The 24,275-nt window shown below is 40.8% G+C and overlaps 1 protein-coding gene across 3 annotated transcripts in view; it reads left to right on the forward strand.

Annotated features, from left to right (window-relative positions):
- The window catches only part of LOC121519607 (nuclear receptor coactivator 2-like), a 121,761-nt gene that overhangs the window by 49,286 nt on the left and 48,200 nt on the right, over window positions 1-24,275 (forward strand). For all 3 annotated transcript variants that reach the window (XM_041802378.1, XM_041802380.1, XM_041802379.1), the window contains one exon: window positions 20,565-20,675. In XM_041802378.1, coding sequence (XP_041658312.1) covers window positions 20,584-20,675 — 92 coding nt within the window. In that variant the 5' untranslated portion in view covers window positions 20,565-20,583. The remainder of the gene's footprint in view (window positions 1-20,564; window positions 20,676-24,275) is intronic.

The raw sequence follows: 24,275 nt of genomic DNA on the forward strand, positions 1-24,275 counted from the left end.
CAGCAAAAACTATGAAAAAGTAGTATTTAATAATTAAAGGTAGCTTACATGGATGAAAATGGGGAGAAGAAATGGTGAAAAAGGGCAAAAATGGGATAAAAGTGGCAAAAAAGTGAGTAAAAAGTTGCATTAAAAGTGGCAAAAATGGGCAAGAAGTAGGAAAAATGTGGTATTTAATTGCATAAGGTAGCTTAAATGGATGAAAAGTGGCAAAAAAGTTTCCCTTTTGAAGGCTTTCTTGGGGAATAATATTTTAAATTAAGACATAAAAGAGCCACAAATAATCACAAAGGAGCCACATGTGGAGTATCACTGTTCTAGAGAAATTCAAGAACAGATGAGAAACAAGCTCATTGATATCTTTTAGTCAAGAAAAGGTGACAAAGACATTTCCACGGCTTTGGGACTCCAGCCAACCATGGGGAGAGCCGTTATCCACAAATGGAGAAAACTTTGCACAGTGGTGACCAGCCTACAAAAATAACTCCAAGAGCACAAGACCGACTCATCCAGGAGGTTCCAAAAGAACCCAGAACCACACCTGAAGATCTGCAGGCCTCACTGACTCAGTTAAGGTCAGAGTTCATGACTCAACAATAAGAAAGAGACTGGGCAAAAATGGCATCATGGGAGGGATCAAAACCCCTGCTGACATAAAAGAACACAAAGGCTCCTCTCACATTTGACTAAAAACATCCTGGTGATCCCCAAAACTTTTGGAGAAATATTCTGTGGACTGATGAGACAAAAGGCGTCCCATTCCATCTGGAGTAAAACTACCACCGCATTTCATGAAAAGAACATCAGACCAACAGTCAAACATCTGAGGCTGCTTTGCTAGAACAGGAGCTGGACCATGGAACCATGACTTCTGCTCCCTACCTGAAAATCCTGAAGGAGAACGTCTGGCCATCAGTTCATGACCTCAAGCACAATGATCCCAAACACCCCAGGAAGTCCACCTCTGGAGAGGCCTAGTGAAAGTCTCGATTTAAATCTGACTGAGATGCTGTGGCATGATCTTTAACAGGCCGTTCATGCTGGAAAACCCTCCAATTTGGCTGAATTAAAACAATTCTGCAACAAAAAGTGGGACAACATTCCTCCACAGGGATGTGAAACACTCACTGACAGTTATTGCAAACGTAGCGTCCCTGCTGTTGCCACCAAGGCTGGAACAACCAGAGGTTGGAAGGAGGAGGAAGTAGTTTTTCACATAGGGCCAGGTAGGTTTGGAGGACTCTTTTTCCAGAATAAATAAAATCATCATTTAAAAACTGACTTTTGTATTTACTTTAAAAGGAAATCAATAATAAAATGGGTCCAAGACCAGACCCCTGAGGTATCCCACACTTAATGGTGGAAAAAGGCAAAACGAGAAAGACACAGAACCTCCTGTTGGATCAAAAGAACCAATCTAAAACCAGTGGGAGTTACCAGTGTTGCCGTTGTTGTTTTTGTGCAGTTGGACATTTTTCAGAAAGAGTTTTAAAACAATCAAGTATCCATGAGAGTGCCCAGCATCACCATCTTTGTTTGTTGTATTTAAGCAGACAAATATAACGCTTATGCTTGGTTATTCTGGTAAATTATAGTGTTTTATAGATATTGATGGAGTGGTAAATTGTTGCTAGAGCTTTTTTACCCATATCCTGTGTATTAATGTCAATCATAGTAGGGCAGACTTTGAGTTAAGCTTCAAATAAGGTCTTTATATGAGCAGGAAATGAAACAGCTAATCTGAAATAATCTAGTTTTTGGTTGTAACATTTTTTCAGGCTTAGTACAGTATTTCAGAACTGTGAACGCCTTCTGTCTAAACAGTTTGAAGGTGTTTAAGGTCTAATAAGATGTAGCTTTGTGAGCAGAAGCAGCAGTTTTCTGTTTTTCTATGCGTACTTTATGGTTTACAGTATCAGTTACCTCGATGCAGACTGGATTATGTTTTCTCTGATGCGACACAAAGATAAAGAGCTGGCCGGATAAACAAAATGCTTGTCGTTCCCAGCTTCAGGCGCTGAGCCACCGACCACAAAGCCACGGCTCAGAGCGGCTCCGCGGCGGCACCAAACAGCAGAGATATACATAAAGAGATTGGACATATTGACGTGGATGCACCGAGATGCACTCGGACGCACACACGCTCAAACACACAAGCTGTGGGTCTGAAGCCGGCCCTTCAGTGTGGGAGAAGCCAGTGTTCTTAATCCAGCCTCAGCAGGGTATTAAATCTACTTTATGTTGGTGTGTGACGGGGAGCGCTCGCTGGCTCCGACACGAGCAAACGGAGGAGGGTCCCGCCTCTCTGTCACCGCTGTCATGTTTACATCCTTTCAGGTGCTGCTTTATTTATTGATCTGCATTGTTTTCTATTAGAGGAGGCTGACACTCCCTGATATGTGCAGTAAAAGCCTCCACTACCATCTTAGCATCACTGCTGCTGTCACAAGGGTTTCTCCCACATCAACAGGTTATTTCTATCCATGCATTTGTTTAATTTTAACCATAACCTGCAAGAAGTGAGCATGAAAAAGAGGAAAATCTTATGCAGCAAATCCAGTTTGGATTTGTTAGTGTAGCAAACCCTTGGCTGAACCTTCAGCTTGGATTGACGATGGTATACCAACAGCCAAGGGTATAATGTAGCTGGACATCGGCGACCTTAGTGTACTGGCTGCCATTACCAATCACTGGCATCGGCGCTGATTTCAACAGCTTTTCAGTAAAATGTAAGCAAGCCTGAAATGTCCAAGGACCGGTGTTGGTAGGACCAATCTTTAGTTACAAAGGCTGTTATTTCTCTTTGCTGAAAGACAAACAAAAAGTCTGTAAAATGGACATTATTATAAACCAGTGTTACTCAACCCTGCTCAACCAAAGAGCCAATTTATTGAAAAATGCCTTCGCAAGAGCCACAATCTAAGTAATTAAAAGTGGCAAAAACTGCTTGAAGTAGCTCTTAAAATGAGTTAAAGATGGCAAAAATAGTCAAAAATCAGCACAAATGGGTAAAAAGGGGCAGAAATTGAGAGAAAACATAGAAAAAGGGTCAGAAAGCAGCAAATATGGGTGAGCAGTGACAAAAAAACAAGTTAGAGGTGGCAAAAAACGGTCCAGAAGTGGCAAAAACATGGTAAAAATTGTAAGAAGAGTGACTAAAATTAGCAAAAAGCAGTCAAGAGGGGCACAAACAGGCAAAACAAAATAGGAAACAAGCGATATTTAATGGCAAAAGGTAGCTTAAATGGGCAGAAATGGGGAGGAAAAGGGGCAAAAATGGGATAAAAGTGGCAACAAGGGGCAAAAAAGTAAGAAATGATATGGCACTTATGGAAAAAATTGGCTTAAATGGGCAAAAAATGGTTCAAAATTGTAAAAAATGGGATTAAAGTGGCTTGAAGTGGCAAGAAAGAGCAACTAAGAAAAAACAAGTGGTATTTAATGGTAAAATGTTGCTTAAATGAGCAAAAAATGGTGAAAAGGGGCAAAAATTGAATAAATGTGACAAAAATTGGAATGATGGGCAAGAAGAAGTGGCTAGTATGGGCAAAAACAGGAAAAAATGGCTATTTAATTGCAAAAGGAAGCTTTCATGGGTGGGCCAAAAAATGGTGAAAATGGCAGAAAACTGGAAATAATATTTAAAATTAAGACATAAAAGAGCCACAAATCATCACAAAATAGCCACATGTGGCTCCAGAGCCACATATTGAGTATCACTGTTATAAACTATGATAATATATTATAAAATCACACTTAAATTCTGGTTCTAACCTGCCAATTTACATGGACTTCGATATGGAGTTGGCCTCTTCCTGCAGCTCTAACAGCCTCCACTCTTCTTGGAAGGCTTTCCACTAGATTGTGGAGTGTTTCTGTTGGAATTTATGCCCATTTATTCTGTAGAGCATTTATGAGGTCAGGCACTCATGTTGGACCAGAAGGCCTGGCTCACAATCTTCATTGTCTTTCATTCCAAAGGTTCTCGATGGGGTCGAGGCCCAGGCTTCTTCCACACTAAACTCATCCGACCAGGTCTCTGTAGTCCTTCTTTGTGCTCTGGGGCAAAGTCATGCTGGAATAGAAAAGGGCCTTCCCTAAACTGTAGCTGCACAGTTGGAAGCAGAGCATTGTCCAGAATGTCTTTGTCTGCTGAAGCATTAACATTGGTCTTCACATAAAGGGCCTAGTCCAGACCCTGAAAAACAGCCCCACACCATTATCCCTCCTCCACCAAACTTCACAGTCAGGCAGGTAACATTCTCCAAAACCCAGACTCACCTATCTGACTGCCAAACAGAGAAGCGTGATTGGTCAGTCCACAGAACACCACTCCATCTGATGCTTGGCATTGGGCTTGGTGATGTGAGTCTTGCATGCAGCTTACATGAATGCCAGTGGAAGTTCAAAAGTCTTCAGCTATGAGATCAGGGGGTCTTTTACTCACCATGCACCTCAGCAGGCCTTGAACCCGCTCTGTCATTTTGCGTGGTCTTCCACCTCATTCCTGAGTTGCTGTTGTTCCTAAACTCTTCCACTTTCTGCTAATAGTTCCATGCCTGGGTTTGTACTGAGAAAATGGCACAATTATGAAAGTGCACCGTTGAACATCTACATAATGGATGGATGCTTTAATCCCTAAAAACACAAAAAGAGTCTCCTGTAGGAAAACTGGGGGGGGGGGGGGGGTCGAAGTGTAAGGTGGTATCATTTAGAAATACTTCAAACTGAAATAGAGATATCTCAGCACTGGATCAAAGTACAGAAGAGTAAATGTGCAACATAGACTCCATCAAATATGGAATTAAAACAGTAAATATGAGTACTTAACATTTATTTTCCTTTAATAAACAATAAACCCTCTAAATGTGTTGTTTCAGGATGTTTCCACCAGCCCTGTAAAAACACATTAGCTCTAATTGAGTGCTATCAGTCGTTGCATAAGCCTGCGTGGTCAGTGTGTTTTTTAGCATGCTCCAAACCTTAATTATTCTGCACACTAAAGCCTTTAGCATGACTCACCCCTTTAATAACCACCCATACTGTGCTTTACTACCATGACTACTATCATTTTGTCAGGGCTGGGTGTTTATGCAAATGATGATTGTCACCCTTTTTCCATCCATTTATCCAGCGCTCCCTCGTGTCCCAGACTAGGTCTAGGTTCACTCATCCTGGTGACAGAATTTACCTTTAATTTAACAGCTTGTGGTTGTTTGACTTCTCTTTTTATTCAAACCTGACCTCCATGTGGCTGTTACCTGACTCCTGCTCTACCTGCTCCCAGTCACCTGTATCTCACCAGGAAGCAGATTTCCAGGAATATTCCTTGAAAGCTACACAGACCAGGAAGAAGCTGAATAAATGATAACACTCATGAACCCACATGGCAGCTTATCGTTGATGTATTCACTACATTGGATATCTGTTTATGATTCAGTCTCTCCTGTAACATCCTCTAGAATCCGTCCGTCACCACCGGTGGGCCTTTTAGGTTTTCTGTCCAGGTTGAAGTGTATACAAAACCCTTTTTACACTGAAATCTTTACTACAAACAGCAGATGAGTGTTGTCAGTCCTGCTAAGAGTGGTTGATATCAGTGGTTCTGCACTGGTTTTGCTTTCAAACCCACCACAGAGTCTTTAACAACAAAGTGAGACACAAATTTCCAAAAATGTGCAACAGTGCATGTTCGTTTAATGAAAACATTGACATTTAAATCTTGCATTGAACTGCATACATGACTGAAAACAGAGAAAACAAACTCATGTAACACCCCATTTCCCCATGATAACACAAGTTTCTGACAATTTTTTTGCAGATCTTGAGGAATTACCTTATTGTATTGGGAAAAGAAGTACAGTTATTACGGTGGCCCTGAAGGCCAACAGGATTAAAATTTCAAATCGCAAAAAAAAAAAAGGAAAAAACACAAAAATATTTCACAAAGCACGAACTATATTTCATGGAGCAAAAAATATATTTAACAGATGACAAAATATATTTAACAGAGCAAGAAATGTAATTCACAGAGGACGAAAAATATATCACCTAATACAAAATATACTTCATGGATATCAAGATATTTTACCAGACCAAAAATATATATTTCATGGAGCACAAAATATATTTTACAGAGCAAGAAATATATTTCATGGAGCACGAAATATATTTAACAGATCACGAAATATATTTCACAGAGCATGAAATTTTTTCATGAAGCATTTAACAGAGCATGAAATATATTTTACAGAGCTCAAAATATATTTCACAGAGCATTAAATATATTTCACTGAGGATGAAAAATATATCACAGAGCAGGAATTATACCTCATGGAGCACGATATATATTTCACAGACCTCGAAATACATTTCACAGAGCACAAAATATATTTCACGGATATCAGGATATTTCACAGACCGTTAAATATATTTCACTGAGGACAAAAAATATATCACCGAGCACAAAATATACTTCATGGAGCACAAAATATATTTCACAGATATCAAAATATTTTACATAGCACGAAATATATTTCACAGACCAAGAAATATATTTCATTTAGAACAAAATATATTTTACAGAGCATGAAATATATTTTTCACGGAGCAGGAAATTTAGCTCAATCTCCTCTTCCATCCCAGTTAAACAATTTAAATTTAGATCGGCTTCTGTGGTATCCACTGGAAACAAGAAATTACTTGGGTTTCGTCCAATCAGAGACAAGAACCAGGGTCCTACCCTTTCCGGTTTCCTGAAACATTTTTCGTGCTCTGTGAAATATATTTTGTACTAATATTTTTGTGTTTTGTGAAACTTATTTTGCACTTTTGAAATATTAATCCTGCTGGCCTTCAGGACCGCCATATGTTGTCTCAATAAAAGTGGATAAAGGGTTGAAATATTGCAAAAAATAATTTTATTTGATCTAGTACCTCCATAAAACAAGGGCTGAAATAAGAAACTGGGATACTAGTCCACTAATGGACATCACAGAGTTTTTCCCAGGCACAAACTCGCGACCCTCTGAAAACAGCTGCAGCAACTTTTGAATGGTTTTTGAGGATGTCCTGCCAGATTATCCTGTGGTGTGTTTAAAGTACGTTTCTCCCTGATCAGAGGTGCTCCAACCTCAGATCATACTTATTAAACACGTTGCGCGTGTACAGTCAAAAATCCTGTTGTGTGGTGAGCACTGAGGACGTAACCTGACACATCAGACAAACTTTCACATCTGTTGCATGGATTTATTACATTTATTACATGTAAATGTCCCATAAAACACGTTTGATAAGGGCAGGACTTTTAGAAACATTCTCAGAAGATGATTGGATGAATGTGCATTGTTCTTTACTAAAGGAGATTAAGACTGACTGATCTGCACAGTGACAGCCTCCACTACCATCTTAGCATCACTGCTATGCTGTCACAAAGGTTTCCCACTGGTTCCATCATCAGCAGTTAAAGTCTCCCTTTGCTTTTGTTTAATTTTACCAATAGTTTGCAAGTAAAGAGGAATATAAAAGAAGAAAATCTTATGCAGCAGATCCAGTTTGGCTTTGTTAGTGTAGCAAACCCTTGGCTGAACCTTAGTCTTGGATCAACGATGGTATACCAACAGCCAAGGGTGTAATGCAGCTGGACATCGGCGACCTTAGTGTACTGGCTGACATTACGGATCGCTGGCATCAGCAGTGATTTTAACAGCTTTTCAGAAAAATGTAAGCAGGCCTGAAATCTCAGTGTTTCAAAGGCAGGACCTTTTAAAAGAAATTCTCAGAAGGACAGTTTTCTGTGTCACATTTGTGACGGGCCAATCAGACCGACAGGACAAAATGAGGTAGGTGTGCGCAGTTCCAGGACAGAGCTAAGCTACCGCCATAGTGCTTGGACGGTGAAGCATGTTGGTGGCTAAAATCACACCGTAGCCTATCAGGAGACGAACAGAAACATCTCTACTGAGAGAAGCTTTCAGTGTGGCTCATATTATAATGAAGAAATGTGGTTGAGGTCTGATTTCTACAGCTACAGCCAAGCTAATTGCTAACATGATGGAAGTCATTGTATACACCGGCTTACGGTAACTAAACCCCCCATAATGATCGCAGTCTCATGCTGAAACAGGTCAGCAGAAGAGTGAAAACATCTTTCTGTCATGAAAAGCTTTCAGAGTGGCGCTTCGATCTTGTTTTAGTAAAGAAATCTGGTCCAGTTCTGATAAAACTGCTTCGATACTGTAGCTACACCCCAGCTAAGCGCTACACTTGAGGCAGCCATGGCTAACGGTTCACTGTCCATCTAAACCCCGCCCATAACTACCGCCTCGCTCTCCTCAAATGACGACGATTGGTCTGAACTACTTTCGGTTCTGCACAAACGTTGTGGATTGGACCTTTTCAAGATGTTTTTTCCTGATGATAGTCAAATAGTCAAATCCATCTGCTTTTGCAAGGTTACAGAAAACATCCAAGCAGAACTGAACAGAGACATCAAATGGAGCAATAGCCAACCAGGAAGCAAGTTGATCGAAGGAGGAAGTAAAACGGAAACAAGCCATGGCAACAATGTACAGGACACTTCAGCTATTTAGGAGCAACTTGTTGATTTGTTGCAACGACATGAGTGTTGACAACAAAAACACATCACCACAACCAACAGGATTCCTGGTCCTAGATAATGAACATGGTTCAATCTTGAGTTGGAGAGAGGAAAAGTCACATGTAGCATCCCCTCTAGTAAGATGATTTTAAAAAACATTCAGAAATTAAAACATTGAAAAATTGGGCCTTTACTGATTTTAGATGGACGGAGGGATTCAGGCCAATACCAGTATCATTATGGTGCAGTATGTGGCCCTCTTGGGACACATTATATTTGGTATTCTCTGTACAAAATGAACCAAAAAGACATGCACATTTATTTCACAGATGTTTGCAGCAGGTGCTTTCTCTTTTGGTGAAAAATAAAACTAAGAATGTGTAGTGTACTGTTGTAAAATGTGGTATTAAAGAGAATCCTAGTACTGGAAATCTGACATCCTTAAGGCAGGCTACACCAGATGATATACGACCGGACTCTGAGCCTGATTCCTCCCTGCACTGATTGGGACCAATTCAAGGCTGATCATCCTCCATTTTTGTTTTTCTTCTGTCATGTTTGATTTCGAGTTTCTGTGAGATCTCACGTCTGTGAAATTGTCTCTACAGAAACAAGCTCTCACGTTTTTGTTGATTTGTCTGGCGTGTATTTCTAATGTCCAAAATCAGCTGAAAATGTCCCCATGACTGTGGTCTCTGATGTTTTTAAACCTGGGTAAGGTTTCAGTGTGCAGCCATCTTCACTGCATCTTTATTACCTCTGCCAAGGAGGTTATGTGATCAGGAGGGTTTGTTAGTTTGTGCATTTGTTAGCAACATAACTCAAAAACTTACCGACGGATTTTCATGAAATTATCAGGAAATGTCAGAAATGGCGTAAGGAAGAACTGATTAGATTTTGGGAGTGATCCGGATCACCGTCTGGATCCAGGAAGTTTGTAAAGGATTCTTTAGTATTCGGAGATAGGGCTAATGGCAGAGGTCTGCGCTGTTACCATTTTGGGATGGCGGACGTGAGTAACTTTAATCCCAGCAGTATTTTTGGGTGTGTTTCTAGAGTTTAAAAGACGCACGCCTGGTTGAGGAGATGAGTCAGAGCATAACAGAGAGAGAGACAGCTAATTCTAGCAAGAATACTTACAATGCTGGGAGGAACAGAGGAATATTCACCCTCTGCCATGACTTCCAGTCGTCCGGTGAGACCATCAGTGAGACTGTCAGTGCATCTGTTGGCACTGGCAGGCAATGCGTCCGCCATGACAGTCTACACGTAGCGAAACAAATGCTTCCATCCCACCGGGGAGGGAGTAATCGGCGAATGCCGTGGTGGGAAGCACATGGGGATGTGGTGGGGGTATCTTGGGGGGGGGGTTCAGAACACCGCGAATAGTGACGGAGGTCGGGAATGACAAACACCGCTGAGGTAGACACGTGGTAGAAGCCTAGAGTAGAAGCCATGGGAGAAAAAGCACAGCCAATGGCGATGGAGGCTGCCTGGTGATGTCAGAATATGCAAGTTAGATGAGTAAATTTACTCCTAGAAACGTGGTAGAAGCCGTAGGAGAAAACGCACAGCCAATGGCGGTGCAGGCCTCCTGGTGATGTCAGAATGTGCAAATTAGATGAGTGAATTTTGTAGTGGTCAGGGAGGTCTCCACGGGTCAGAAGAGTTGAAAACACGACTGGAAACAGCTCTTTACCGTCACACTGCATGTTTAATGTTTGTAGGGAAGCTCAGACATTCTTCACAGGTCACATGAGCACACTTCTGTGGAGGAAAAAGCAAATAAACGATTTGAGTCCCAACTTATGAACAAAAGCAGCGTATCGGTACTGGGAGCAACTCTTGTCTGACTGCGAGGTGTACAGGTTATGCCCTCACGACCAAAAGCAGTTAAAGAAACAGTACACAGAAAGGCGATCGTTCCAATTTACAGCATCACAAAGTTTGGGTCATACTGAGATTTTTTAAAGGATTTGTTACTATTGGGAGATAGGGCTAATGGCGGAGGTCTGCACTCTCAGAGTGCTTTTCTAGTATGAGTATGAAATAAGCAGGAAATAAGCCACATGTAACACAGGTGAACCAGGCCAATAAGACCTGTAAAACCTCCCCGTCAGCGTCCTGTATTTTCATTTTCAGAAACCAAAACACAGACGTAGAGCAGCGCTGGTTTCCATAGGAGCCAGAGTCCACTTAAGCAGGCCGTGATCGATCGAGAGCTTTAATTCCTTAATGGCTGCTTTGACCCTCTGGCCTCGTCTCTTCTCTCCAGCTCAGATTGTTTTTAAATGGCTTCACTTTGTGAAGCTGCTGGCTCCTCTGATTGCATTAGTGTCAGGCTGAACAGGCCAAAGGCTTTTGTCGCTGGCCACATTAGTGTTAATTCATTGTGTGCACGGCCATGTGTCTCTCCATATGTAAGGAGTAGAACATGAGTATCTGCTTCTGGTGTTGTCTGAATGTTCAGCAGCTGAGTCTCTCTGGCGGTTCTCAACTCAAGGGGCAGGACCCAAAGGTGGGTCTTGGAGCTGTTATCAGTGGGTCATTCATTTGTGCCTCATGAAGAGTCTATCGCTTTATTTCTACAAAGCATTAATTAGTATTTATATCCATTTTGGGCACCTAAAAAACTGTTTATCTGATAGCCGAGAATACAGGGGTGGTCTGGGATGCACTCACCTGGAGGGGGTTGATGGCCTGCATTAAAGACCGCCCTGTCAACTGATGTGATTTGCCACTAGTAAACAAAACCATAGCTTTATTTATTTCCATCCAGCCTCACTCAGAGTGATGGGAAGTCCAGCTTAGTCTCCGCTCTCTGCTCCCAGACAGCTCTACTTTTGGCTCCATTTTGCCTCGTTATGTCCTTATTACTGTAGGACAGTGGATAGATTTGGAAATAGGGATGGGGGGGTGACCTGCAGGAGAGGAGCCACAGGTCAGTCTTCTGCATCCTACCATTTGTCTTCATAAATGTTTAAAACAACAAAATAGAAAAAAAATATCTGAAATATTAAAAATAGTCATATTTGCCTCTAGCCAGTGCCAAGTCATTTTAGTATTTAATAGGATATTATGTGGCCTTGTTAAAGGCTAAGCAGAGAGTAAGGCAGCCTGAAACATGCCAAAGAGACACTGTATGGACAAAAGTATTTGTCTGCCACACAGTTGGAAGCGTAGCATTGTCCAGAATGTCTTGGTGTGCTGGAGCATTAAGATTGGCCTTCACTGGAGATAAGGGGTCTAGCCCAAACCCTGAGAAACAGCCCCATACCATTGTTCCCCCTCCACCAAACTTCACAGACAGGTAACGTTCTCCTGGCATGCACCAAACCAAAGTCGCCCATCTGACTGCCAAACAGAGATGCGTGATTGGTCACCCCAACAGTCCAGTGTCGATGTGCTTTACACCACTCCATCTGATGCTTGGCATTGGCCTCAGTGATGTGAGGCTTGCATGCAGCTGCTCAAACATGGAGACCCGTTCATGAAGCCCCCGCTGCACAGTTTTAGTATTTACATTAATGCCAGTGAAAGTTCAGAAGTCTTCAGCCCTGGAATCAGCAGAGCTTTGATGACTTTTATGTGCCTGAGCTGCCGTTGACTCTACTCTGTGATTTTATGTGGTCTTCCGCTTCAAGCCTGAGTTGCTGCTGTTCCTAAACTCTTCCACTTTCTAATAATACCACTGGAATATCCAGCAGGGATGACATTTCACCAACCGTCTTATTGCAAAGTAGGCGTCCATCACAGCACCACTCTTGAGGTCACTGAGCTCTTCAGAGCGACACATTTAGGATCACAGATGTTCGAGACTGCATGGCTAGGTGAGGATTTTATACACCTGTGGAAACAGGTCTGATTGAAACACCTGAGTTCAGTTATTAACAGGTTGGACAGAAATACCTCAACATCCAGTAGATGTTGAGGTATTTCCCTCTTTTCAGCCACTCATCTGTCATGCCTTCATGTGACTGGTTGGTGGTGCTTATGTGATGATAAATGGGATAGTAAAGGGCTTCATTTGCATGATCATAAAAAGCAGAGACAAATGCACACCTTAGGAGTCTTCACCTGTTTTGTTGAGGTTTCTTCTCATTGGAAGGACCAGATCTGCCATTTTTCACTCCCTCTCTTCTCTTGGTTTAATTAGGACATTTTCTTCCACGTCCTCAGGCCTGATTATTTAGAGCAACAGATGTCCCGCTTCCCTTTTTCTCCTTTTTTCCCTGCAGTCACTCTCAGTCGTCTTTTCTCCATCCTTTACATACAGACCTGTCGTTCATACATTTGATCTTCTGCTATATTTCCAGGTCTTTCTGACCTTCTCATTCAGGGCGGCTATCCAGTAGGGCTGAACAATTTGCCAAAATAATCTATGTGCAATTATTTTTCCCAATATTGCAATTTAATGTACGATTATTTTTAGTTTACCCATCTGATGTGTTGTTTAACAAACACAAGCAATAAATCTCTTTTTATTATAAAGAGCTCCATATTAGATAAACAAAACTAGGAATACATCACTTTAAAAAAGAAAAGGCATTTTGATCCAGATCTTTTCTTGTTATTCTTGTTTTGAATAAGAAAAACACATACATGAGGGAGAAAAGTAAGATTTTTGTAAAATTTATATATATATATATATATATATATATATAAAAATCCACAAAAGAAACTCTGTTTGCATATAGTGTAGAGCAGTGATACTCACCATGTGGCTCTTTTATGTCTTAATCTGAAATGATATTCCCCCAGAAAAACTTCTTAAAAAACTTTTTTTTTTGCCATTTTCACAATTTTTGCCACTTTTCACCCATTTCAGCTACCTTTTACCATTAACATACCCCTTTTTTTCCTATTTTAGCCCATTTTGCAACCTCTTTTTACCACTTTTTTTCATTTATGTCCTTTTTAACCATTATTTTGCCACTATTTGTTTAAATAAGCTACCTTTTGTCATTACATACCACTTGTTTCCTATTTTTTTTGCTAATTTTTGCTACTCGTGACTGATTTTTGCCCATTTTAGTAACTTTTCACTCATTTTTTTGCCACTGTTCGACCAGTTTTGCTACTTTCTGACTATTTTCCATGTTTTCTCCCAATTTTCAACCCTTTTAATCCATTTTTGCTGCTTTTTGATCATTTTTGCCTCCTTTAACTTATTTTGATCGTACTTTGTGCTGTTTTTGTCACTTTTCACCACTTAGATTGTGGCTCTTGCAAAAGTATTTTTCAACAATTTGGCTCTTTGGTTGAGCAGGGTTGAGTAACACTGCTGTAGAGCATAAAACATCTACTGCAAAAAAACTGTATCTGGTATTCTGACATATTTCAGGTTAAAGAACTATTGCACTGTCTGTTGCAGCAGGCCATATTGCAATTTAATCTTATTTGCGATTAATTGCACAGCCCTACTTCCCAGTACAGACCCAGGCATGAAACTGAGAACACTTGACCCTAGACTCAGCGTGCAGTTTCCAGATCTGCCTGCAGAAGTGGTCTTGGGCATGTATGTGGACTTGGGTGCAGTTGCATTCCCTCACTTGTACGTGCCTGAGTGCAGGGTTCCTGTCAGTCAATAGAGCTGTAAAGTCAATGATAAACATCTAATGCCTCTTTTAAAACCCTCACATCCATGCAGCACGGGCCATTTCATCCTCTAAGCTTCATGGCAGTAGGAAGAGGAAGAAAATGCTCTTATTCTCTCTCTTCTGTCTCCCCCCTCCCTCCCATGTTTTCTCTCTCTCATATCCCGTTTTCCTGTCTTCATCTGCTCAGCGTCTGCCCCTCCGACCGGCTGTTATGTAACAGTCAGGTGATTTGTTGGCCTGTTGAAGGCCCTTAAAGGCCCACAGTCCCCACAGACACAGCTCCTCCTTCTCTGTTAGGCTGTGGCATATGTGTGTGTTTGATCTACTGCCCATAAGATAACATTTGTAATATTCAAAATCTAGTTTGAGTTAGTAATCCTGTTAGAAGATAATCCATCAGTTTGCCCTTATAACTTTCTAAAGCTTTGCTCAGTAACCAGCTTAGTTGAGAAAATCATCATGTTCAAGCCTTTATAAAAGAACGGGATTATGCAGACACAGTCATTTTACACTGTAAGGCTTTAAATAAATTGGATTTGGCTGTTAAATATGAAAATGACTTTTCCGTTTTCAGTTCAGGCTCCTTAAACGTCCAGCACTTTCAGCCCTGAGCCTCCATTATCTATCACGTTTTTTTCTGAAGTTTTGCACAGAAATTGTGACTCTTATGTTATACTTTTCACATTCTTGGTAAAAAGGTGACATTTTTATAGTTGTAAAGTCCAGGTTTAAAGACTGCTACATAGCGAGGCATGAACTAGAAGCTGCCGTTCTGTTGCTGTATGCCTTCATGGTTTGTGTTGATGTTTGTGATGGATCACAGCTACTCTTTAACCGTGACCGTGGGTTCCATGGTCCAACCCCCATAATGCACTCCAACCCCTCCGCCTAGCCCCACCATGTTCCTTGGCCAAATGGAGCTACAGTGGCCACTAGAGGTGGGCTACAGTGTAGACAGAGCATCTGACCAGGATTGGGGCCTGAGTTTAATGAAAGTGAAAAGAATTAGGTTATAACTAAACTTAGCACAAGAAGTAAGGACGTGTGTGTTTAGTAGAATGTGTATTTGTCGCAACAATGCTTCTGGGCAATAAATCTAATACAGCTGGAAAGCCTGTTTATTCCCCTTTTAAGTGGTGCCATATTTGTAAGGACCATGTGTTTGTGGGATGAGCAGCAGAGCTGAGTATGTGGGTTACACCCATGAGAAAGTCTTGAAAGTTTGGCTTTGTGTAGTATATAGCCTTCTTAAAATATAAATCTATTTTGTTAAAAACATAAAAATAAAAATGGGTTAAAAATTGAAAAAAAAAAAAGGGGTTAATAATGTCAAGAAATGGTGGAAAAGGTGGTGAAGTTGGATCTTAAAAGTAGCAGAAATGGGTTAGAAGTAGCAAAAAATGGGTATTAAAAGTGGTTAAAGGGAATTTAAAAGTGGCTGAAAAGGCTTTAAATTGGCAAAAATGGGTGGAAATCTGGTGAAATGGGTAGAAAATCGATATAAACTGGCAAAATAGTGCAAACGGAGAAAGAAAAAATAGGCAGATATTGGTCAAACTGGCAAAAATGGGCATATCAGATAGTCAATTGTGATTAAAATGGGAAAAATTGGGCATAAACAGTGCTAAAATGGGGTTATTTATAGCAATAATGGGTCAACTCCAGGTAAAATTTGGCTTATGTGGCAAGAATTGGTTTAGAAGTGGCAACAACAGGCGGAAAAAGTGGTGAAAAGGGTTTAAAATGGCAAAAATGTGTTAAAGTTTATGGGAAAAAAAATGAATAAAACTGGTTAAAATTTGGCAAAATTGGTGTAAAGTGGCGACAGTGGAATTTTTGAAATATTCTTAGGTTTTTTTTTTTTTTTTTTTTTAAGGGAATCTGGATACCCCCTCTTAGTGTCTCGTGACCCCAAAGGGGGTCCCAACCCCAAGGTGGAGAACCACTGTGCTAATAAAAAAGAAACTCATGGTTTCAGACCAGACAGTTACTGAAGGCCCAGTGCTACAGAGAGCCTCTGTGATGGAGATAAAGTGGCCCAGGTACCAGGTCAGGACCAGACTAGTCCAGAGTTCACGATCAGCACACCACCCAGCCGAGATGAGTTATGGCTGGGTCTGAACGATTTGCAAAAATAATCTAACTGCCATTATTTTTCCCAATATTGCGATTTAGTGTGCGATTATTTTTAGTTTCCCCATCTTATGTGTTGTTTTTGCTCATTTTTGCTATTCGTGACTGTTTTTTTGCCCATTTTAGTCGCTTTTCACTCGTTTTTTTTGCCACTTTTCGACCATTTTTGCTACTTTCTGACTATTTTCCATGTTTTCTTTAAATTTTTCGCCCCTTTTCATCCATTTTTTGCTGCTCTTTGACCATTTTTGCCACCTTTAACTTATTTTGATTGTACTTCATGCCGTTTTTGTCACTTGTCACCACTTAGATTGTGGCTCTTCCAAAGGTATTTTTCAACAGTTTGGCACTTTGGTTGAGCAGGGTTGAGTAACACTGCTGTAGAGCATAAAACATCTACTGCAAAACACTGTATCTGGTATTCTGACACATTTCAGGTTAAAGAACTATTGCACTGTCTGCCATTAGGATATTGCAGCAGGCCATATTGTGATTTAATCTTATTTGCGATTAATTGCCCAGCCCTAGTGGGAAGTGTGTTTTTGCTCTCCTCCTGTCCAGGCCAGCTTCAGTGAGGTGTGAGGATGCAACGCTGAGAAAGGCTGCTTCACATCCCTGAAGGGATATAAATCAGCATTGGGCCAATCAGAAGAGTTTTATCGTGTTTTTTTTTTTTTGGTCGAAGTTCTGAGAGCATAAGGGGACCATATGGTGCGTCTGCCCCTGCCAGCTCTCTCCACCTACATATACTTTTATTCTAACTAAAAACTCTGTGGAAAATCTGGAGAAGAGAACTTGGCTCCTAACGTTAGTGTCTTCTATAAACGGCTGTCAGATCACTGCCAACAATGTTCATAATAAAACAGTGTGAATGCCTACATGAATTTCTAACAGAAGTAATTATCGACACTTACTGTAGTCCCACTGGGCCTCCCACATCATGCCTGCAGGCCGCCACAATGCTACATTGTTTTCATGAGTCATGAGCCCCTCCCTGTGTGATTCAGGTTGTGTACATCTTCAGCACAATCTCTCTGGATAACAATGATAGAACAGGACTTCTTATTCAGAGAGGATCATTTTTAATGCATAAGCTGCTGCTGAAGGAGCATTAGCTCTCCTACTAAACATCAACATCACGAGAAAAACACCAGATCTGCAGGAGAGCTGGGAGGTTTTTTGGATACCGAGTTTGTTGTTCATGCTCTTTAACGGTGACTAAATATTGTGACAGGCACCTCCAGTAACTGATCTCTGTTTGCATTGTTCAAACACATCAAACTGCTGCTGCTGGTGTCTCCTAACAGCTTCAACTTCTCGGTTTCAGCACAAAAATACAGAAGTTTATTTTTAGGAAGAAGTTGCCAAATGCTTGAGCCACGGATCGAAATGAACTGCACTTTTTTGATTATCACAATGCAAGCATTCTTTGTTGGCTCATTACATAAGCAGAAATTAATCACTATGAGTAATTGCGATAACTCCTTCAAGCTCTCATCAGCTGACGGACAGCTGATTCACCCTATTGGCTGATCACACTCTTCCTGCCGAACGGCTCTAGCCTGCTGCTCCCCCTGCAAACAGCTCTTTGCAACCCTCCTCCACCCTAGCTCCTCCTTTATTCTCATTCTGTTGTCACTGATGCCTGCTCCGCTCTGCTCTGGGCTTTTGCTGCTTCTCTCCCTGCCTCAGCCTTTCCTTGCAGGTACAGGAAAGGCAAGAACGTGTGCTGTTCTTCCACATAGGGGATCCCAGATCAGCCACACAGCCAAATTCACATAACAGCAGTTAGGGCAAATCCATAGCTGCTAAAAGAAAAAAAACATTCAGGTGAAAGTACACCTAGCTTTGCAAACTTCTTTAAAGTCATGAGAAACATATTAGAACTAGCCAAAGTGAATAGGATTTCTTAATATTGGTGAATGTATTGCAGTTCATATTGTTCTCAGTGTTGGAGGATGTTGCAGTTCACATATCATGCAGAAAATAAACTTGATGTCTCTAATATTTAAATCAGTACTTTTTGAGTTAAGAGTCTATTTCCTGTTTTTAAAGCTGCATACGCTCGTTACAACTGCTCGGATAACTTCTTATATAAAGATATCCTAATGTCAGGCTATTCAATTGGAGACCCTGGGGCTAGATCAGGCCCCCAAGGTCATTTTTAGTGGCCCTTTAAAGATCCAGTATGCCGAATTTCTGCCCCTAAAAATCTATATAAACTAGATCAAAATTGCAATTTCAGCTGAAATTGCATGGGTGATGCAATTTCAAAAAAAACCTGAAAATAGCATAAAAATAGCATAAAATAGCATAGAATGGCATAAAGTTAGCTGAAAATGGCATTAAATAGCTAAAAAAAGATTTTAAAAAATAATTAAAAGTAGCCTAAAAAGCTGAAAGTAGCCTTAAAATATCTGAAAATAGCATAGAAATAGCTGAAAATGGCATTCAATTCCTGAAAAGCAAAGAAACCGCTGAAAATACCATGAAAATAGCTGAAAATACCATATAAATAGCTGAAAATGGCATTCAATGGCTTAAAAGCAAAAAAATCGCTGAAAATACCATGAAAATAGCTGAAAATAGCATAAAAGCTGAAGAGTGCAATACCTGATTTGTGAAGAATGTGAAATTATTGCTCACAATGTAGAATTTAGTAAATAACATTTTTTTAGACTGTTTAAAGAGCTGGCCCATCTGGAAATAATGTAATTTTAGTTTTAGAAAAAGGAAAATAGTTTAAAAAAAAGTATAGATAGTATAAAAAAAGTAGCTAAAAAGAGCACAAGAGGCTGAAGAGTATGACAGTAGAATAGTGAAAATAGCACAAGAAATGCCAAAATTATGAGGAGTTGAAGAAAGTGCAGATTTGTGAAATTTTTCCATCTGTTGAACATGGTTAAACAAAGTTAAATATTTTAAGAATTATAAAAGTTAGAAATAAGAAAAGGCATAGCAGTCGAATGATGAAAAAACTAGATTTTTAAAAGTTTAAACTGTGTCGATTTGACAGAGTATGAAGGAGGAAATAGCGGACACGGAAGAAGAATAATAATAAACAAAATGGCCGATGCGAATATCAATAGTGTGGATGTTCAGCATCCCCACTAATTTAACAAGTGACCAACCTCAGCCTCCCTCTCTGTTCTAGTTCTGAGCACTGCTCCTTTAAGAAGGACTGGTTGTAATGGCCAGGAAGCTAAGCTAGGAGTTTTTGGTAAAAATGAGCAACAAAATAATGTTGCCTCAAATTAACACACTGTTAACATTTTTTTGAAGTGTTATACCTCTGTGTTTTTGTTTGATTTTGCCGTGCAGGAGCACACAACAGGTAGCCAAAGCCTGCTGGGAAACCCTCCAATGTGACTGGATTAAATCAGAATCAGAATTTTTTTATTGTCATTGTACAACGTACAACATTGTTTTTTGCAGTTCCATTTAGTGCTTCAGCAGTTTCTCATTTAGTATTGAAACTGCTCTGGGATAGGTGCTGTTTTTAGTCTGTTAGTTTTGGTTCTTATTGTCCTGAACTGTCTTCCTGAGGGTACCAGTTGGAACAGGTGATGTGCTGGATGGGATTAGTCCTTCAGGATGGCCAGGGCCTTCCTGTGGCAGTGGCACCTGAACTGCTCCTCTAAGGAGAGGAGAGCTCAGCCTGTGATTTTCTGTGCTATGTTGATGACCCTCTGGAGAGCTGCCTTCTCCTGAGCAGTGCAGCTGGAGAACCACACTGGGATGCAGTATGCCAGTACACTTTCAATGGAGCATCTGTAATGGGACACCAGCAGCTCCTTGGCCAGGGCGTGGCTCTTCAGGACCCTCAGGAAGCACTGGGAAACCTTCCAATGTGACTGGATTTAAAAAATCCTGCAAAGAAGAGAGGGCCAAAATTCCTCCACAGTGATTTGAAAGACATTTATCATTGACATTTATCAAAAATGCTTGCTTGCGGCTGTTGCCACCAACGGTGGAACAACCAGCTTAGGGGGCAATGACTTTTTCCCAAAAATTAGGACGGGGGGTGAATTCTTGTCAAAGCATCGTGCAGTCTCTCAGGCCCTTCTTATGGATGCTCCTTCAGGAAGTGGCCCTCATTCCAGACTAAGTGAATAGCCCTGTCCTAGTGCCAGTTTTCAGCCTCAGGATAAACTCTAAACTGCATTTTTGCTAAGTTTTCGATGAATTTTGATTCGTTCTGACTGTAAAACTATCTGTTTTGTCCTCTGTAGGTGCTGATATTTGCTGAAGATGAGTAGTGGAGGGGGTAACACCCCAGAGCCCCCCAGAGGGGGGGAGTCTCTGAAGAGGAAGGACTGTCAGTCAGACCTCCTCGGGCCCAGGTGAGTACCTTTCCTCTAAAGGTGTTTTTAACAGTGCCATAATGACGCCCCATTGTCTTAAGGCATTGGGGCATTCTCGTTGATACTTCATTGGTGAGCAGTGCTGCCGTTTGGGGTCAGGAAGTGGGGGACACCCATTAGGAATGAATGGGAATTGAGGAAAGTTAGTACTTAACAGCTCTAAATGGATCAGTACGCTGCAGTTATCATCAGAACATTTCTACATACATTGAATAGGATCCCTACACATCACAAAAAAGTGATTTTTACCACAGTTTAACTGGAAGCAATCAGTATTATTATAATAGTAATAATAATAGTTAATTTTATTATTATTAAGAACAATTCCAGTGGCTGCTAGTGGTTGGCGGCTGTTTTTTTTTTAAATTTAGACAGAGCATTTGATTGGGATGAGGCCTGCTAAGATAAAAACAAATGTTATAAAATGTTAAACTGGCTAGTAATTCTGTTGACTTTACAAAACTGCTCAAGCTCTGTCAGGTTGCACAGGTATCAGGTGTAAACAGCCCTTTTCAAGTCAGTCCATCTGGATTGAGATCTGGGCTTTGACTTGGCCACTCCAGCATTCATTGGCAAACTGGGGTGGTGGTTCCAGTTCCCCTCTCTAAGAAGGGGGACCGGAGGGTGTGTTCCAATTATAGGGGGATCACACTTCTCAGCCTCCCTGGAAAGGTCTATTCGGGGGTCCTGGAGAGAAGGGTCCGTCAGATAGTCGATCCTCAGATTCAGGAGGAGCAATGTGGTTTTCGTCCTGGCCGTGGAACAGTGGACCAGCTCTACACTCTCGGTAGGGTCCTGGAGGGTGCATGGGAGTTTGCCCAACCGGTCTACATGTGTTTTGTGAACCTGGAGAACGCATTCAACCGTGTCCCGCAGGGGATCCTCTGGAGAGTGCTCTGGGAGTATGGTGTGCCGGACCCCCTGATAAGGGCTGTTCGGTCCCTGTACGACCGGTGCCAGAGCTTGGTCCGCATTGCTGGAGGTAAGTCGGACTTGTTTTTGGTGCGTGTTGGACTCCACCAGGGCTGCCCTTTATCACCGGTTCTGTTCATAACTTTCATGGACAGAATTTCTAGGTGCAGCCAGGGCGTTGAGGGGGTCCGGTTTGGTGGCCTCAGGATCAGGTCTCTGCCTTTTGCAGATGATGTGGTTCTGTGGGCTTCATCAGGCCGTGACCTTTGGCTCTCGCTGGAACGGTTCGCAACCGAGTGTTAATCTGCTGGGATGAGAATCAGCACCTCCAAATCTGAGGCCATGGTCCTCAGTCAGAAAAGGGTGGAAGTCCCTCTCCAGGTTGGGAATGAGATCCTGCCCCAAGTGGAGGAGTTCAAGTATCTCTGGGTCTTGTTCACGAGTGAGGGAAGAATGGAACGGGAGATTGACAGGCGGATCGGTGCGGCGTCGGCAGTGATGCGGTCTCTGCATCGGTCTGTCGTGGTGAAGAAAGAGCTGGGGGCAGTTGCCCGGGGGCCAAAGCTGGCTCGTGGTGCAGTTATACCTGGCCAAACTGATCATATTCATATTTTTATTAGAACTGGCCCACCAGTATGAGGTCTGCAGATTTGGTCCAGTATAAAACTGTAAACTTAGCCATGATTATTTATAACATCTTTGCTGGGTCGTAAAATTTAGAAAAGTAAACAGTGATGAAAATTTGATAAAAAGTAAGGAACATAAGAGAAGTTTGTGTTTTCTTTATATTTTCAATTTTGCATCTCACAGTTACGACTAAAAGTTATGGTTTTGACTGTTTTTTTTTCATATTTTAACATTTACATTGTATTAACTCCAAATTTTTATCTGATATTTTTACCTTTTAAATTCATAATTTTACATTAAATCCTAGTTTGACCTTTTAAACTCATGATTTTCACTTTTATCTCTTTTTTACCTTTAAAATTCATGATTTTTAACATTGTTTTATATTTTGACTTTTAAAACTCATGAATTTTAAATTTTATCTCATATTTTGACATTTTAAACTCATGATTTTGATATTTATCTCGCCTTTTGATTATTAAATATTATTCTGATTTTTTTTCTCAGTTTTGCTGACCTTTTCAACTCCTAAATTTTAGTTTTATCCCACATTTTGATTGGTAAATATTATGATTTTGAATTTTATCTCATTTTTGCAGACCATTTCAACTCCTAACTTTGAATTTTACTTCATACTACCTTTAAAACCCATGATTTTGACTTTTATATCATATTTTGACTTAAAAATCATTGTTTCAGAATTCTATCTCATACTTTGCCTTTTAAAAACATCATTTTGACTTTAAATGTCACGTTTTTACCTTTAAAACTTGTAAGTTTGACTTTTTATCTCAGATTTTTTGAGTTTTTAACTTGTCATGTTGACCTTTTAATGTCAAAATCATTTAGGCTGACAGTCAATGGTTAAATATTAACCCTGCTAGGCTCTCAGGTTAGACCCAAATTCAGAATCCGGCCCCTGCTGTGACTGAGTTTGACACCCCAACAGATCAACTTGTTCTGCTTTTGCCATCAAATCCCAGAATACACATTAACTACATATGGAAGTCCTTCCTCTTCATTTCGCCTCAGTCTGGAGAGTAGTATGGCCTCATAGAGCTCAGGCATGATAGTGACACTACGCTGGGCTCTTCCTTATGACAGGTTGAATATATTATTACCTGTTCCCGCCCACTGAGCCCAGATCTACAGCTGCCCTGCCGTACAACAACAACATGACATAACCTCTGCAATATCAACACATTCCTTCATGCAGTGACCACAGTGCTCCAGCACCGTAACAACAAACCCTCCATGACTTCCAGCAGGTTGTTTTCATTCATTTTTCATAATAACACCATAGAAAAGTATGGTGCAGTAAGTCCTAATGAAATCATAGCTATGTTTGGAGGTCCACACTGAGGTAGAGAGACTGCTGTTCATTTGCAGGTTTTTGCTGTTGCTTGTTTTGCCGGATTCTCAGAGTCAACAAATCCAGAGGGGTTGCCCCTCGGTATCTTGCGAGGAAGCAGAGGCAGCCTCTGATTGGCCTTTGCATAAAACAAAAAGTGAGAACCTGGTCAAGGAAGAGCAGTGGTACTCTATGTGTGGCTCTTTTGTGATGATTTGTGGCTCTTCTATGTCTTCATTTGAAATATTTTTCACATAGAAAACCTTATAAAAGGGCAAACTTTGACCTCAGACCTCGGGAAGCTACACTCTTGTACAGCTATGGCTTTAATTGTCAACCTTTATTTTTTTTGTCTGTATATTTCTGTTGCCCTTATTTTCAGTTTTTCCTTTTTATTTTCCCTTTTTGTTGCGACTTTTAAAATTTTTTCTACTTTTTAAGCCCATTTTGCCACTTGTTTTTGCCACAATTGTCCTATTTTTGGCCCTTTTTAACCACTTTTTGCCTCTTTAATCCTGCTTTTTGCTATTTGCAATTTTTCCCCCTTTTTTGCCACTTCTTGCCCATTGAAGCTGCCTTTTGTCATTGAATGCCACTTCCTTTCCCAATTTTTTGCCACTCTTGCTGCATTTTGTCCATTTTAGTCACTTTTCACTCATTTTTGCAGCGTTGTTTAGTGCTTTTTGACC

This window comes from Cheilinus undulatus, linkage group 13 (genome assembly GCF_018320785.1).
Source record: "Cheilinus undulatus linkage group 13, ASM1832078v1, whole genome shotgun sequence".
Taxonomy (NCBI): Eukaryota; Metazoa; Chordata; class Actinopteri; order Labriformes; family Labridae; genus Cheilinus; species Cheilinus undulatus.